This window comes from Phyllobates terribilis, unplaced genomic scaffold, assembly GCF_046119375.1.
Source record: "Phyllobates terribilis strain yellow unplaced genomic scaffold, ASM4611937v1 Scaffold_4__5_contigs__length_816908805, whole genome shotgun sequence".
NCBI lineage: Eukaryota > Metazoa > Chordata > Amphibia > Anura > Dendrobatidae > Phyllobates > Phyllobates terribilis.
The window spans coordinates 57,198,488-57,216,387 of NW_027362764.1; the positions used below are offsets into that span (position 1 = coordinate 57,198,488).

At 44.4% G+C, this 17,900-nt stretch overlaps 1 protein-coding gene across 1 annotated transcript in view; it reads right to left on the reverse strand.

Moving 5' to 3' along the window:
• Positions 1–5,914: 5,914 nt before the first annotated feature.
• Positions 5,915–17,900, reverse strand: part of ANKIB1 (ankyrin repeat and IBR domain containing 1) — an 84,432-nt gene continuing 72,446 nt past the window's right edge. Inside the window, exons 12-20 of the mRNA XM_073677379.1 lie at positions 17,546–17,680; positions 16,806–16,892; positions 16,544–16,610; positions 14,003–14,148; positions 13,461–13,639; positions 10,913–10,964; positions 9,893–10,001; positions 8,676–8,719; positions 5,915–8,595 (exon numbers count right to left, since the gene is read on the reverse strand). Coding sequence (XP_073533480.1) covers positions 7,879–8,595; positions 8,676–8,719; positions 9,893–10,001; positions 10,913–10,964; positions 13,461–13,639; positions 14,003–14,148; positions 16,544–16,610; positions 16,806–16,892; positions 17,546–17,680 — 1,536 coding nt within the window. The 3' untranslated portion in view covers positions 5,915–7,878. The remainder of the gene's footprint in view (positions 8,596–8,675; positions 8,720–9,892; positions 10,002–10,912; positions 10,965–13,460; positions 13,640–14,002; positions 14,149–16,543; positions 16,611–16,805; positions 16,893–17,545; positions 17,681–17,900) is intronic.

Sequence of the window (17,900 nt, forward strand, 5' to 3'; positions counted from 1 at the left end):
AGTTAGAAAACATTGAACCAGCATGACCCTATAAGTTTTGCCACTACAACAATTTATCAAATCTTGTTCGGTCAAATGCTGAACATTTTAAAAACTACCCATACCCATAAGTACAGAACCCAAGTAAAAAGGGGGCAAATATTTATATTACATGAACCCCCTTCAAACTTTTGATATAGTTATGACTTCACTCCCCCAGGGCCGGCACTATTGCTTAAATCAGTTACCACCGTGGATCCTGTACCAGTCCAATTTCCATTACAAAATTACAAAATGATAATGCAAAAAATGTTACAAATAATCAAACACAAAAATTTATATTCAATTTTTCTTCTTTCTAGAATAATTTTCACATCAATGATCAGTAAATGTAATACTTTGGCCTTACTCCGACATCAGTAATTTTTCCGGTAGCTAAAAAACGTAGTCCTAGTTTCATCAGTTTTTCACATATAAAAAAAAAAAAAATTACAAAGCTTTTTCTACCCATTACAATGTTAATCATGGACTGTGCACTGACGCCATCCGTGATTTTCACGGACCCATAGACTTGTAAGGGTCAATTTTGAGATGGATCAAAAACGGAAATGTCTCCATAGATTATACTGGGTATGCGATCTATCCGTGAAAACCACTTATAGAACTCGTATGTGAAAAACGGATGTCTGAATGAGACCTTAAAGAGAGAAATAGAGCCTATAAAAAAAAAATGTTACGTAAATCCTATGGAAGGGAAGGCAAAGAATGCTGATTTCAAGTTGTATTGTCAGATTTATAATAGCAGCAAGTATAAAGGGGCTCTCCACCAAAGAAAAAAAAATCTGATTAATAAAGCAGACTGGGAAGGAAAATGGTAATCGCCTGACTGCTGCCAGCCTATATTCCCCACCCTTTAAAGTTGAACAAGTGTGAAATAGGAAGATCAGTGTTGGGAATTCTTACAGCATTCCCACTGTACATTTATCTCCTTTATGCCCTAGTAAATCAGATTTTTATTCAAAGCAAATCAAGATGGAAAAACCCCTCGAGAAATAAAATTTTCTAATGTACTGTAATTATTGATCAGCCTTTGCAAAGTTATGATTCTTTGTAATAATACTTACTCCAGCACTTTATTTGGCTTCCTTCTCACTCTACCATGCTGAAACTTCTGTTCCTGATCTTTTACAAGCTGCTTTGAACTGCTGCTCTACCAAGAATCTGTACTCAAAACTCTCTTACTGCACGAGGTAGAGGAGCTCACACGAGGATAGCGTTTGTAAAAGTGTTTGGGTATGTGCACACTACATATTTTTCAGGGGGATTCCGTCTGGAACCCACCTGAAAAAGTGATGGGAAAAAAAAGAACATTAATGCACAACAATGTAAAAACAATATTGCTGTGCACTAGTCTGTCTTTTGTTTTAATCGGTTCGGAAACCCGTAAGTACATGTAGGACATGCAAACTTCGGGTGGCTTCTGCTAGAAAGACACTCACTGGAAAATTTCAACATCTTAAAGGCACTGTGTACACATACCCACCGAGTATGGATTTTTGCTAGAGCCACAGTTCAAAGCAGCTTCTAAAAGATCATAAACCAGACAGTTAAAACAGCACTTTTAGAGTAGGGTTTGACAGAACGAAGCAAAAATGAGGCAAATATTATATATTTTTATTATAACTTTGCAAAGACTGTTCAATAAATAAAAAAAAAAAAGTTTACGCTTTAAACCTTGAAAGAGTAGTTCCTGGTTAGCCGAAGCACAATAGTTGGTCTTCCCAATTTCCTAAAAATACGATTACGAAGACAGCGTCAGATTAAAACAGTGACAAGGGACTAGAACCCGTCGTCAGAAAATCAGACCATTTCACATCAATGTACTACAAGAAACGCGATCACATCTCCACCCTCCGGACACGGCGTGTGGTTAATCCCTAGTGGTATCACATAAGTAGCCCCCTAACGTGACGCATATTGTAGGATTTATGCAAAGTATGTTTATTTCCACTACAACAGGAATGAACACATCAAGTACTGTATATACAGTGTAATAACCACAAACAGCAGTCAGGTCTACAGTACAGTCCAAAAGTTTGGACACACCTTCTCATTTAAAGATTTTTGTGTATTTTCATGACTTTGAAAATTGTACATTCACACTGAAGGCATCAAAACTATGAATTAACACATGTGGAATTATATACTTAACAAAAAAAGTGTGAAACAACTGAAAATATGTCTTATATTCTAGGTTCTTCAAAGTAGCCACCTTTTGCTTTGATGACTGCTTTGCACACTCTTGGCATTCTCTTGCTGAGCTTCAAGAGGTAGTCACCGGAAATGGTCTTCCAACAATCTTGAAGGAGTTCCCAGAGATGCTTAGCACTTGTTGGCCCTTTTGCCTTCACTCTGCAGTCAAGCTCACCCCAAACCATCTCGATTGGGTTCAGGTCTGGTGACTGTGGAGGCCAGGTCATCTGGCGTAGCACCCCATCACTCTCCTTCTTGGTCAAATAGCCCTTACATAGCCTGGAGGTGTGTTTGAGGTCAGTGTCCTGTTGAAAAATAAATGATGGTCCAACTAAATACAAACCGGATGGAATAGCATGCCGCTGCAAGATGCTGTGGTAGCCATGCTGGTTCAGTATGCCTTCAATTTTGAATAAATCCCCAACAGTGTCACCAGCAAAGCACCCCCTCACCATCACACCTCCTCCTCCATGCTTCACGGTGGGAACCAGGCATGTAGAGTCCATCCGTTCACCTTTTCTGCGTCGCACAAAGACACGGTGGTTGGAATCAAAGATCTCAAATTTGGACTCGTCAGACCAAAGCACAGATTTCCACTGGTCTAATGTCCATTCCTTGTGTTCTTTAGCCCAAACAAGTCTCTTCTGCTTGTTGCCTGTCCTTAGTAGTGGTTTCCTAGCAGCTATTTTACAATGAAGGCCTGCTGCACAAAGTCTCCTCTTAACAGTTGTTGTAGAGATGTGTCTGCTGCTAGTACTCTGTGTGGCATTGACCTGGTCTCTAATCTGAGCTGCTGTTAACCTGCGATTTCTGAGGCTGGTGACTCGGATAAACTTATCCTCAGAAGCAGAGGTGACTCTTGGTCTTCCTTTCCTGGGGCGGTCCTCATGTGAGCCAGTTTCTTTGTAGCGCTTGATGGTTTTTGCAACTGCACCTGGGGACACTTTCAAAGTTTTCCCAATTCTTCGGACTGACTGACCTTCATTTCATAAAGTAATGATGACCACTCGTTTTTCTTTACTTAGAATTTGTATTATGGCAAGAAAAAAGCAGCTAACAGTCTATTCAGGAAGACTATCAGCTGTGTATCCACCAGACTTCGTGCACAACACAACTGATGGTCCCAACCCAATTTATGAGGCAAGAAATCCCACTTATTAAACCTGACAGGGCACACCTGTGAAGTGAAAACCATTTCCGGTGACTACCTCTTGAAGCTCATCAAGAGAATGCCAAGAGTGTGCAAAGCAGTCATCAAAGCAAAAGGTGGCTACTTTGAAGAACCTAGAATATAAGACATATTTTCAGTTGTTTCACACTTTTTTGTTAAGTATATAATTCCACATGTGTTAATTCATAGTTTTGATGCCTTCAGTGTGAATGTACAATTTTCATAGTCATGAAAATACAGAAAAATCTTTAAATGAGGGGTGTCCAAACTTTTGGTCTGTACTGTAGGTATAGCACTGGATTAGTCACTTACCAATACTAGAGGAGGCTATTTTGTAGCCCCAATTTATATATTTTGAGTCAGAACCTATAGGGTTAGAAAAAAAAGAACCACATTCAACCTCTATGAGGCTCTTTTTTGAAACAATTTTTTTTTTTTTAATCCCAAGCCTATACAACCCCTTTAAAATATTGTTTGCGATCACAAAAATGGCTGCCGCCTAATTTTAGGTGACAGATTCACTGTAAAAGGAAAAAAGGCCATGAATGGTTTAGTGGAGGTTGTATTAATAGATTTTCTCCTTACTTGACGCCTAATACTCCCATATAATTTTGGCAGCTACAACCCGAGAAGGAAAAGGCACAGGAACGTCTTGTGCGGTGTGTCCCAATGTCTCCATGACTAATTTTAAAAAGGGAGACCGGCTCCATGAAAATGCATCAGTATCGATTATACTATGTGGTAAAGAACGAGCAGCCGTCCAGTCACGTACAAAAATATACACATTTCACAGGGTTTTAATTATTTTTTTTTAAATAATTGAGGTGACAAAAGTCTCGATCTTCAGGGTAGAGGGAAAGGGGGGAATATTTTTGTCAGGGCAATAATTTGCTTTAATATTAATCCACTTTGCGGTTTCTATGTTCGATCTCCGCATAGTTTTTACTGACGCCATGTCACATAAGTAAAGGTGCGGCCTAAAGCTCCTGGTTGCTATCGTAACCACTACATCTCCTTTAGTAAAGACCGCTGCATAGAGACAGATGTGGCAGGCGGCCATTTTGTAGCCTCAGCCATATTTCATCCACTCATTTACAAATACGTGCCGCGCCTCAGAATTATCAACAATATATAAAAGGTTTTCCAAGATCAAGTAAATCCTCCTAACGCTCCAACACACTGATAAATATAATATACGGTATTAAAGCGAATAACATGACGTTCGATGACGACTATGGAGGCCCATCGTTGTCAATCATTGTAACCGGTCTTTCGTGACGACGCAATATCCTGTGGAAAAAACCATCCCTTATAGATGACAAGTCACAAGAAAGGCCATGGAGGAAGAGCTATTGGGGGGGGATAATTATAAAAATGGAGGCGTTGCCCATGGCAACTAACCGTATATTTACCTCAAACTGAAAGTAATGTAATTGGTTGCTGTGGGCAACAATCCAACATTTCCCTTACCAGTGGGGAACGCTGCCCATCAGCTAGTTATAAAACCAGAGCAGTCGGACATAGCAATCGATTACACCATCATGGAGTCTATTGCCACATGCTATATACAAACTAACAAATGATGTACGAAAATGGGGTAAAGTTTATGGACGAGATTGAGTATTCGTCTCAAATATGAGGAAAAAATACAAAGCAGCTGCCTACAATCAAAGTGAATTAGCTGCCTGAAAACTATATGTTAATAGATGCCAAGATGGCCGACTTTGGTTGCTTTGATAAATCTGCCTATCACAGCACAGCTTTCATTTTTCCAGATCAGTTTAGGAAATAGAAGCTAAGCTCTGATTGGTTGTCATGGGCGACAAAGTCAGTTTTGATAAATGAGACTTCCTATAAATTAATTTAGTGACATTGGCCTAATCTTTATGTGACGTTATAGCTAGATCCGAATCCAAAAGAGAGGTCAGCTGATTAATGCTGGGGATACATAGCGAGTTTAGTCACACCGCCAAAGATGGCTGCTACGTCACAGGTGGATGGGGCGGCATTACAATCCTCAAGATGATACAACCGTGACAAGAAAGTCACAAACAATACGACTTTGTGTGACTTGCCTGTCATGACAGGTAGCCCTTGTAAAGTGACGACGCATAGCGGCGATCTATGCCACGCGCCCAACCAACGTCGCCGTGTAGCATTTGCTAAGGCCGAATTCAGACATCCTTGACCCTAATGTACGGACTAACGCGGGTCTGGACTCCGCAAACTCATGTACTCCTAGTTCAGGTCATGAGGCCTGCTGCCACGCCATGCCACGAGTACATACCGCGATACACAGACATCTGAACGAGGCCTAAGAGAGAAATTAGTGGACGAACTTGTCAAATCATCCCCTCAAATTTTTACCCCAAATTAGTACATCAAAACTTTACACTGTTCATAGACACTCTCTTCCGGTGTTGCCTTATTTTTCACTTACTAAACCACTTTTATCACTCTAAACCAATTCTCTCCAAAAATGTCAAAAATCTTTAATTTTTTTTTCTGTGGAATTTTTGCTATATATTTTTTGTAAAAAAGTAAAATGAAATAACGGAAACGATAACCTCAATTGCCATAAAGTTATTACACAAATGTAAGAAGGAACTTGCGGTGGACTTGTCCGCCGGCCTTTTACACCACTTTTCAGTCCACCGGCTTCATGGAAGAACAATTTTTTAATAAAAAATATGACTTTAAAGTAGTTTGGTAGAGATCATTATAGGTGAATGGTACAGATATAACGTGCAGATTACTAGATCAAATGGTATTTGCCGTAGATGCAACAGTCTACAAAAAAAAATAAAAAAATCATACCAATATATGTGAAATACCGCACTACTTGATCCCGGACTAAATACAGTTCACATCTGTCCCCATTAAGGAACATTTTTTTGTAATGTATAAGTGGGAGCTTAAAAAAATGAGTGAAAATAAACAAAAAAAAAATGAAAGTTAATAAGCTAAAATAATAATAATAAGTATATATTTATGATAAAATTATTTTTTTAAGCCAACATTTCTGATTATCTGGCACAGAACTGCAACAAACCAAACAGTGAATTAATTATTAGGATCTAACCCATCACACAAAAATTTTATGTGCTAACCTAGTACTGTCCGATGAGCATTTAATATCTGACTGGTTAGTAATCCTCTACCCCTCAAAAACAAATGTATTACATAAATACATTATTATTTGCTGGAAAATCCCTTTTAGTTATTCTTAAAAGATGAGTGACCAGGTTTAAAAAAAAAAAAATCTAACTTATCAAGTTCTGATGTTCGTCCAGTCCCGCTGGTCTGCTCAGTCGATCTTTGGCCATAATGGTGAACTTTCCGCTGTGCCAAGACGGCAGAAAAAACACTGGGTAAGCACTGAAGTGGGTGATCTGTGAAGGATCGGTGAAGGTATTACTACTTTAAACCAGTCTGAGCCCTTTTAACAATATTTTTTTTGTCAACTGATGGTTACAAAATCCATTGTCCCCAGAAACCTTTTAGGCTCCTTCGCTGCACGATTCAGCTTGTAAGAAGAAAACAAAAATTTTTTGAAGGGGTTGCAGCAACAAGTTAGTGCTACGGCTCCTTAATTCTGAGGATCCTAGTGATTATTACAGGTGAAAAAAAATATACACCAAAATAAAGCCCGTGACTAACAAGCAGTCTTCCTCGCTAGGTTTTTACAAATCTCTCCCCCATTTTAAAGGAAATTATATAACTACAAGTAGACTTGCATTAAAGTGAGACATTTTTTTAGATTTTTGTTTTTCATGTTAAAAAGAAAAAAAAAAAAAAGTTTTGTGGAATTATATAGCGATGTAACTAGGAAAATAAAGATAAAAAAAAAACAAAACAAAAACATATAAAATAAAATAATCAATCACCCAGGGTTATACAACTGGTTTTGATCACACATGGTTTGACGGATCCACTTAATATAATGAACGGTTCACACTTGACGCCATCATTTCACATGATCAAATATTTCACCGTCTCTTGGACGCACAAGACAGGAGTGACACCACTGACGACTTTGCACAAATGCAACCTTGCACTACATCAAGTCTTCTCATAGAAAATAACGCGAGGAGCGGTTGATAAGTATTTCAGCATCGTCGGGGGAGGGCTGGAGATATCACCACTACATTTTATTTATTTTTTTTGTCTAAAAAAAACAAAATAAAATTACTTAAAAAAAAAAAAATGTAATTGTTACCAAACTAAGGCTACATCATGACTGCATTTTATTAGAAGATAAGATTTCACCCTATGTATTTCTTGGAAAAAGAAAAAAAAAAAAAAAGGCAATCAAACTCCACAAATTGCAGAAAAGACAGAAGTTCAAGTCAGTTTAAAAGATTAACTGGAAATCCAAAAAACAGTAATTTGTTTCCTTGCAGTGGTCAGTAACGGCGTCTTCATTTGTTTATGACATCCAAGGGTTAACTTCTAGACAGTTTTGTTGGTTGTGTTCATACCAAATGGACTTGTTCGACCCATTCAGTGGAAGGTTCAGGAGTTCTACTCGAGATGTCCTCTGAACTGGTCATACTGCTCGTGACGTCGTTCGCGTTGTGTTCGTCGCTCTGTGACAGCGTTTCTGGCGGAGGCGCCGAATCCTCCGAAGTCATTTCGTCAGTTCGCGATTCAGGGTCTTCATGAATTAGTGCATCCTGAAAAAGTGCATGCTCCTCGGCGACGTCGGGCGCGGGATGTTCGCTGGAGCTCCCTGGTAGTAGATCAACGTCAGTTTCCGAGTTCATAGAAGGAATAAGGGCGATGCTTTGAGGGTTCATGTCATGAAACCAAGCCATGATGTTTCCTAGTAGGTTTTCACTCACGTTGGGATCATGACTAGTGGAGTCGAGGTCACTACTGGACATTGGGGCATCGGTGAATGAGTGTGAATGTATCCGGTCTGATGTATATGGGTCGCTACTGGCTCCAAGTCTGACGAGACTCTCGCTAAGTTCTAGCAGTTCCGAACTACTGAGTGCCGACCTCGGGTTCTCAATGCTTAACGGGGAAGGGTCCAGCCTGGTGGGCAAAGAAGATCCTATGGCTCCTAACGGCGACTCATTGTTGAGGAACTGTCTTGTTTCTTCATCCACGTTAAGACCGGATTCTTGCAAAGACAACTGAATGGCCAGAAGGATGTTGGGATCGTCATCATCTAGTGAGCTGAGTGCCTGGAAGCAAAATGACCCATTAAGTTTGTAGTTAGAAGGATGTGGTCAATGTGGTCGCACCAGAGAGCAACTAAACTCACCGTGGATGTGCCGTGTCTTCTGCTGCCACGAACCTCCAGGGCTTCTGATAATAAGACAAAGAAACATGATGAAACAAAAATGAAAGCATCGATGACTGATGAGAATATATACCCAAAATAATTCAACCCTTCTGGAAGGGATCACTAGGCTGCAACGGGTTGTACAGGGATTGAAGAACATGGCTGCTTTCTTCCAAACCTGTCTCCAGATTATATATGAGACTGAACTGCGATACTGCAACTGACCTGTGGAAAGATGTGGTGCTGTTTTTTGGAAGAGAGCAGCCATGTTTTTCTGATGCTTTGCAACCCATTTGAGCACTGTGACTCCATCATAGACTAGAAGTCTGACATTTTTCAGAAAACATCTCTTCCAGGACAGACCAAGAAAAAGGCTTCTCTCGTGATTTCACATACATTAGGATTGGATTATTATGAGTGGCGGGTCCCGTGCAGTCGAACAAAGCGGGTGCACCAGCGCTCAGGGCAAATATTTTGTACCCCCTAACTTGTGGGCTGTTAGTGCTCCTCCAGTCCCTTCCACCAGTCCATTATTGAATCCTTTACCCACTCCGAAAACTCGTAGTTTAATAAAATACTTAATTATGGTTTCCCTTTAGACCCTCTAATTTTTTTTAATTTTGTTGAAATCCACTAGTTAGGGGTAGAAAAAAAATGTATAAATGTAATTATAATGTTGTTGTTTTTTTTAATTTGGGGCATCTGGCCCAGCTAAGAGGAGACAGAGCGAGCTGTGATCACAGGGCAGTGTCACTGCCCAAGCAGAGAGCAGCAGCTAAGGCGAGTTTGTCACTGGCTGCTGCGCTCCGCATTCAGACTTTGTAATCTCGCTGGCTGAGCAATCACTGCTCCAGGAGGAAACAGCTTGGTGTAGTGGAGTCCTAGCTCATATGATCGAGGATAGGGGCGAGGAGGAAAGCAAAATGTTGTGCCCCGATAAAAATGCCCTTATGCTAGGCCACTGGTGTTATGAACCACAGTTTATAAAAAGACTCTTATTTTGGAAGATTACTGCAAAACAGTAACATCTGATGATCTCACCCTTACAACATATTGTTCATCATTTGCACTCTATTCTGCATACAGATATAGACATACACCAGGGAGGATGCAGACCGACTCTGCGCTTAAATGCTTTCTGATTCTTGATGGTCTAAACATGAAAAAAACCGACCCTACAGTACACCCAAAATTACCTAACGGGTTCTCCGTGTGATCGTCTGGATCAGGAGTGTTGCTCCTCATACTGTGCAAGTCGCGGCGACGCTGCCGGTGTCTTCTCCGATACTGGAATTCTGCATATTCCTGCAAGTAGGCACAGAGAAACTTCCATAAGTAGGAAAAACTTTACCATTACAGACACGATCAGCCTCATTTGTATCGTATCACTACACACTTTTCTTATAGACTACTTAAAGGGACATGTCCACAATCTGTAGAGTTCCACCTCCTAGAGTACAGGGACTGAAACCAGCACCGTGTCAGGAGCTGCAAGGCAGAATCACTAAAGTGAATGGGGCTCTATTTAGGAGACAATTTCCTCTAAGGGAAAATAAAGTCGCACATGGTGCACAGTGACATAAATGAAGTGCAAGTACAAATTGGGTCCTCCAGAAGAAGAAAGGGAGAAGTGGTGACCGCTGCAGCCAAATCGCAGCGCCAAGGTAGACAACATAAGTCCGATGAGCCAAGTGATTGGTTTCAGTGGTACTAATACAGTAGACGGGACATTACAAAGACCAATGGCAGAGCTGGGGCATAAAGGAATTTTTAATGCAAAGGAATTCCCGGTCTTTTACAAAAAATAATGGGTAAAACCCCACCTTAAAGGGCTCCTCCTGCTACAGAAAGAGATTAACCGGTGGACAGTGGTGTGAAAGGCTTCTTTTAATCCCCCTTTTAATGTAGTATAGGGATTATTTTCCACCAAAAAACAATTTTTTAATTAAAGGCATTTGGTAATTTATTGATAATGACATTTTTATTTCCGGAGCACTTGGGGTATACGAAAAGGAGTTTGACAAACCAGAAAACCTTTCTAACCCCATACACATTGTTCATTAAAAAAAAAAAAGAAAAATTAATATGGAGTAATTAGCAGACGTGATGATCACAACCACTAAGCAATTCTTTGCCTGTCTCCATGTCTACCTGACTAATAGCCATTACTGGCATGAGAGGATTATACCAACCTAATTACAAAAAGAATCTCTTACCTCTGGGGAAGCAAATCCTAAATACTCCCAGTCCCACGTTCCTCCAGCAAAACTGAAAAAAACGAAAGAAAAATCACCAGGATAAGAAGATACGGTCAATTTTGTTGGGTTTTATTGCAGCAGATAAAGGGTTAAAACAATGCAAATATTCAGCACTGAATATGGCATCTTATTTACGGCATTTGTATTGGCGCTGTGTAATGCTCAACTTCTCCTGCGGAGGCACTAAAGGGAAATTGAGCACTTAGTGTCAGGTTTCACCACAAATTAGAAATGATCGCTGGGGAAGGGGGGGGGGGGGGTTCTCATCATGGAACACTTTATGATTAATATATTGTCAAAGGACCCTTCAAACAAGTAAGGATTTCCTAAAAGGAGATCCCCTTTGATCCCCCTTTGCACTCCATAATGTACTAGAACTTCACATGGAGTGAGCTCAGGAACTAAGCTCGTGCCACGCAGGGCAGGTGCCGGCTGTGCTATACACTCAGCACCAGTCTCTAATAGCTGGGATGCATGCAAAAAACAAACAAACCAAAAACCTCAGAGTTCAGCGGCTCTGCCCAAATTGACGGCACAAGCCATGTAACTCAGTGTGACGACAGAGCTGCAGACAATAACAGACACTGGGAGCAGCTGGGTGGACTCAGCACTGGACCCATGAAGGGTGAGTAAGGAACTTTTTTTTTTTAAACAAATTGCAGCCGAAGAACAAGAGCCCCCACCCAAATAATAGATAAAATATATATATATATATATATATATATATATATATATATATATATATATATATATATATATATATATATATATATATATTATCTATCTCTCTCATATATATCTATCTATCCCTCTATCTATCTCTCTCATATATATATTATTGTATATACATATACACTGCTAAAAAAAAAAAGGGAACACTCAAATAACACATCCTAGATCTGAATGAATGAAATATTCTCATTGAATTCTTTGTTCTGTACAAAGTTGAATGTGCTGACAACAAAATCACACAAAATTTTCCCTCCCAGACCTGGACTAAAGCATCCGCCAACTCCTGGACAGTCTGTGGTGCAACATGACGTTGGTGGATGGAGCGAGACATGATGTCCCAGATGTGCTCAATCGGATTCAGGTCTGGGGAACGGGCGGGCCAGTCCATAGCTTCAATGCCTTCATCTTGCAGGAACTGCTGACACACTCCAGCCACATGAGGTCTGGCATTGTCCTGCATTAGGAGGAACCCAGGGCCGACCGCACCAGCCTATGGTCTCACAAGGGGTCTGAGGATCTCATCTCGGTACCTAATGGCAGTCAGGCTACCTCTGGCGAGCACATGGAGGGCTGTGCGGCCCTCCAAAGAAATGCCACCCCACACCATTACTGACCCACTGCCAAACCGGTCATGCTGAAGGATGTTGCAGGCAGCAGATCGCTCTCCACGGCGTCTCCAGACTCTGTCACGTCTGTCACATGTGCTCAGTGTGAACCTGCTTTCATCTGTGAAGAGCACAGGGCGCCAGTGGCAACTTTCCTAATCCTGGTGTTCTGTGGCAAATGCCAAGCGTCCTGCACGATGTTGGGCTCCTCATGGAGTCGGTTTCTAACCGTTTGTGCAGACACATGCACATTTGTGGCCTGCAGGAGGTCATTTTGCAGGGCTCTGGCAGTGCTCCTCCTGTTCCTCCTTGCACAAAGACGGAGGTAGCGATTCTGCTGCTGGGTTGTTGCCCTCCTAAGGCCCCCTCCACCTCTCCTGTTGTACTGGCCTGTCTCCTGGTAGCGCCTCCAGCCTCTGGACACTACGCTGACAGACACAGCAAACCTTCTTGCCACAGCTTGCATTGATGTGCCATCCTGGATGAGCTGCACTACCTGAGCAACTTCTGTGGGTTGTAGAGTCCGTCTCATGCTACCACGAGTGTGAAAGCACAACCAACATTCAAAAGTGACCAAAACATCAGCCAGAAAGCATTGGTACTGAGATGTGGTCTGTGGTCCCCACCTGCAGAACCACCCCTTTATTGAGGGTGTCTTGATAATTGCCAATAATTTCCATCTATTGTCTATTCCATTTGCACAACAGCATGTGAAATTGATTGTCAATCAGTGTTGCTTCCTAAGTGGACAGTTTGATTTCACAGAAGTTTGATTTACTTGGAGTTATATTCTGTTGTTTAAGTGTTCCCTTTATTTTCTTGAGCAGTGTATATCTCTATCTCTATCTATATCTATATCTATATCTATAATATTTTTTTTCTTATTTATAATAATATACGATATACATGTATAATAAATAGTTATAATATATATTTATAATAACAATAATATATTAAATATATATATATATATATATATAATATATATATTATAACTATATTTATTATACATATATATCTATTGTATATTATTATAAATAAGAAAAAAAAAATTTAATATTTAATATTATCCACTACTATCAGCAAGTGCCAAATTTCTCCTCCTTATCACCATGTACCCATATATCCCACACCAAAGTGTGGGAGGGGTCAGTAAATACGGCATCTACCTTCGCCTTGTGGTTTCAGGAGAGTCAGCGGGGGCCACGCCGCGGGCCACGGAGGCCAAGAACTCCTGGCGTTTCTGCTGTACGAGACACGCCGCCCGGATGATCTTGTGGCGGGGGGTGCGCAGGTAAGGCCTGTTGACCTTCTGGGCCAGATCTTCAGTCACCATTTCGAGGTCTGTCTGTAGAGGGGCATAAAGAATGGTGCTTGTACTCATTCATGCACACGGTGGCTCTCCCTGTCCTCATCACAATAGTCTGTCTATTCACTGACAGCAAGCAGAGAACTTGAGAGCAGTGAGAAACTGATGCACAGAAAATATTAGAAAATGGTCTATGGGACTCTTGGAGAAAGCAAGTGCTGCACTTTCCCGCACTCCCACAGACAATGAATAGGGGCAGGTGGAGAGCCGCATTCCCAGTGGTCGGAGCTCCCAGTGATCACCACGAGCGGCAGCCGAATGTACAAATAAAGCACAAAAATCATGGTCATGTAAAATACAGATATTGAATTTTTTTTCTAACTTTTAGTCCAAATTATTCACCTGCATTAGCTCAAAAATTTCCTTTTTTGTGCTTTTGGGCTCCAGGAAGAAGCCGTAGGGATAAGAACACTTGAGGATTCGCCGGGTCTTCAGTAGCTCTTGTACGGCATCTTCAATAAAGGTGGTGTCCGGGCAGCCCCCCTCTCCTATAGGGAAAAGCAGAGCAACGCGTCAGATCACCGGATTATAGGACGGACATGTTAACATGTTGATCAGCGCACACGTGCTCTGCTCTCAGAACGGCAAAGCTGCGGCACTCCAGCTCATGTATAACTACAACCCCCGCGATCAGCCGCATCATCTTAAAAAAAAAAGTGGCCGGCAGAGACGAGGGCGCCGGCCTGCCGCCACCCCGGGGCCGGCAGAGACGAGGGCGCCGGCCTGCCGCCACCCCGGGGCCGGCAGAGACGAGGGCGCCGGCCTGCCGCCACCCCGGGGCCGGCAGAGACGAGGGCGCCGGCCTGCCGCCACCCCGGGGCCGGCAGAGACGAGGGCGCCGGCCTGCCGCCACCCCGTGGCCGGCAGAGACGAGGGCGCCGGCCTGCCGCCACCCCGTGGCCGGCAGAGACGAGGGCGCCGGCCTGCCGCCACCCCGGGCCGGCAGAGACGAGGGCGCCGGCCTGCCGCCACCCCGGGGCCGGCAGAGACGAGGGCGCCGGCCTGCCGCCACCCCGGGCCGGCAGAGACGAGGGCGCCGGCCTGCCGCCACCCCGGGCCGGCAGAGATGAGGGCGCCGGCCTGCCGCCTCCAGGGCCGGCAGAGAGGAGGGCGCCGGCCTGCCGCCTCCAGGGCCGGCAGAGAGGAGGGCGCCGGCCTGCCGCCACCCCGGGCCGGCAGAGACGAGGGCGCCGGCCTGCCGCCACCCCGGGCCGGCAGAGACGAGGGCGCCGGCCTGCCGCCACCCCGGGCCGGCAGAGAGGAGGGCGCCAGCCTGCCGCCTCCAGGGCCGGCAGAGAGGAGGGCGCCGGCCTGCCGTCTCCAGGGCCGACAGAGAGGAGGGCGCCGGCCTGCCGCCACCCAGGGCCGACAGAGAGGAGGGCGCCGGCCTGCCGCCACCCAGGGCCGACAGAGAGGAGGGCGCCGGCCTGCCGCCACCCAGGGCCGACAGAGAGGAGGGCGCCGGCCTGCCACCACCCAGGGCCGACAGAGAGGAGGGCGCCAGCCTGCCGCCTCCAGGGCCGGCAGAGAGGAGGGCGCCGGCCTGCCGTCTCCAGGGCCGACAGAGAGGAGGGCGCCGGCCTGCCGCCACCCAGGGCCGACAGAGAGGAGGGCGCCGGCCTGCCGCCACCCAGGGCCGACAGAGAGGAGGGCGCCGGCCTGCCGCCACCCAGGGCCGACAGAGAGGAGGGCGCCGGCCTGCCGCCACCCAGGGCCGACAGAGAGGAGGGCGCCGGCCTGCCACCACCCAGGGCCGACAGAGAGGAGGGCGCCGGCCTGCCGCCACCCAGGGCCGGCAGAGAGGGGAGCGCCGGCCTGCCGCCTCCAGGGCAGGCAGAGAGGAGGGCGCCGGCCTGCCGCCCTCAGGGCTGAAGGGTTGGTGAGGAGAGGGGTGCCAGCCTTCCGCCTCTCTTGCTGCGGGTGGTGGTGGTGAGGAGGGCTCTAGCTTGCCACCTGCATGGCTTGGGGGGTTAGAAGTCACCAGCTTGCCGCTCCAGGACTGAGGGGCATCCGGCAGCGTGAGGACTAATGCGTTACAAGCACTGGCCCCAGAATATGGAGAAGGATGAAGCTGCAGACTTTTTTTTTCTTTAAATTACCCCCCATATAATAATATAACGCGAGCTGTGGGGGTAACATTGGCTCCTATCATATAAAACACAACAGTAAAATAAAACTAATTTGAGGGAACATAAAAATAAGATGGATGGTTCTGGTGTTACATCTCTGCAGATCTCCACTTGCCCGGAGCTGGGAAGCGGCTGCCATGTAACCCCAGTCTCCCAACTTAAGAAATCTTTTAGGATAATATGGAATTTGCTTCTAAACATAATTGTGGCAGAAAAAAAATACTAATAAAACGGTCCTGAATTTCCCCATACTTCATAACTCGCTGTCCCTTCTACTCAATAGGGGAATTTTATTCCTAGGTGTGAGAATCCAGACATGTTTCTTCGCGGTAGATATCTGGGGCCATCATATTGGCTCCATTCCCATACAATAGATCCCGTAGTCAGCTACTTATGGCCTCGGTGCATCTTTTCCACAATGACCCCAAAAACCTATATGGAAATTTTCATGGCATGTCTATGGGGGTCGCAGAGATCCCCATTCACATGTATTGGATGCAGATTTTCCTCGAATTTGACATAGATTTCGGCTTGGAATTTGCATCAAAATCTGTGTCAAATCCAGGCAGTCACTTATGGAGACACAAGTCTGCATAAGAGCTGTATACACAAAACAGCACAAGATTTATATATTTTTTTATATTCATGATCTGGGATATTTCAGTTGCACTAAACCAATAAAAAAGAAAAAAGCAATTTCACTCCTATGGTGAAACTTGGGTCGTCGTTCCTGAAAAAAAATGGTGGCTTTTACCTTCACTAAGAGCTCTGCTCAGCTGCTCCATCTTTTCTTTGGCTGTTTTTAGAAGACGTTGTTCTAGCTGGAAGAAAAGAAAGGGGAGATTTACATGGGACGATAATGGGGTCACAGCGCTACGGTGGGGGGGCTGGCGAGAAGAAGACTTCACGGAAGGAGAGGGCAGTGTGGGGCGCTGGACAAGTGCGGCACAATGTTCAGCGGCACGCGACACCAGCGTCTCAGGACGATCTGAACCATAAAAGATGGAATTCGTTACCTGATAACTGTGTTCATGGTTCTTAAACCTCGTGTAATAGTGCATGAATCTGTCCAATTCTTGGAATCTTTTGTGTTTCTTCTCCGCCTAAAAAAAAAAAAAAAAAAAAGATAAAGTTTGCCATATTGCCCTAATTAACCGGGTGAGTTGGATTCTGATCATGTAAGATGCTTCTCTGACTGCCGGGCGTTACGTGCCGCCACATCACCACCCCATGGTGATGGGACGCATTATGCTGCACCAGACTCTCGACGTTGCCTGCGCTGGAGCTGGAGGGGTTTATAGGTGGTAGGTGTTGGGTTCCCTCTTTAATCTAGGCGGCCTTCTTCAATGCCAAAACCACAAATCCCCCCCATTGTTATAATAAACAGAAGAACTGGAGGATTAGTTATAAATCCGTCAGACTATTCCTTTGCTATAGAGGATTTCTTAGTCAACTGGCTTTGCACAAATACAACGAGCATGCAGTGCTGCAGTGTAAAGCATGGTGCAAAGGCAGCAAAACAGTAAGATGAGCCACTGATGAGAAAAGAAGTGGATTTCAGACTACCGTAGGTACCAACAGACAATGCAGTTAAGCTGGAGTTGCTGGTCATTGCCGTGTCGCAAAATACAGGGGTCCGGGTGTAGTGCCCGGGACTATCTGGGATTAGGAACCCCTGGTAGCCATATAAGATCTATAGGAACATGTCAACATCCCTCCCAGATACATGGTCTTTCTCAGAGTCCCTAGCCCTCACCTCCACCGTCATCTCTTTAGACTGCTCTTCCACCTGATTTATGACCTCGTAACGTGTGCAGCGGTAATATCCCCCTGTGGAGGAGCTGTGTTTCTTCCACTCCTCCAGGCAAATCCAGCAGAAATCATACTTGCACTTTCGGGGGGAAAAAAAAAAAAAAAGACAAGAAGTAAATTTTCAGAGACAAGTTTTTTTTGTTGACTCTTCGTTCAACAATATAAGGAACCTGCTAAATTTGTAGTACCCACGGGGGCTCTCCGCGCCGCCGGACCCGCACCCACGGGGACTCGCCGCGCCGCCGTGAATTGCACGGTTATCACTTCTCACTACTGTAGGAAGTTGCCTGGATTTCATA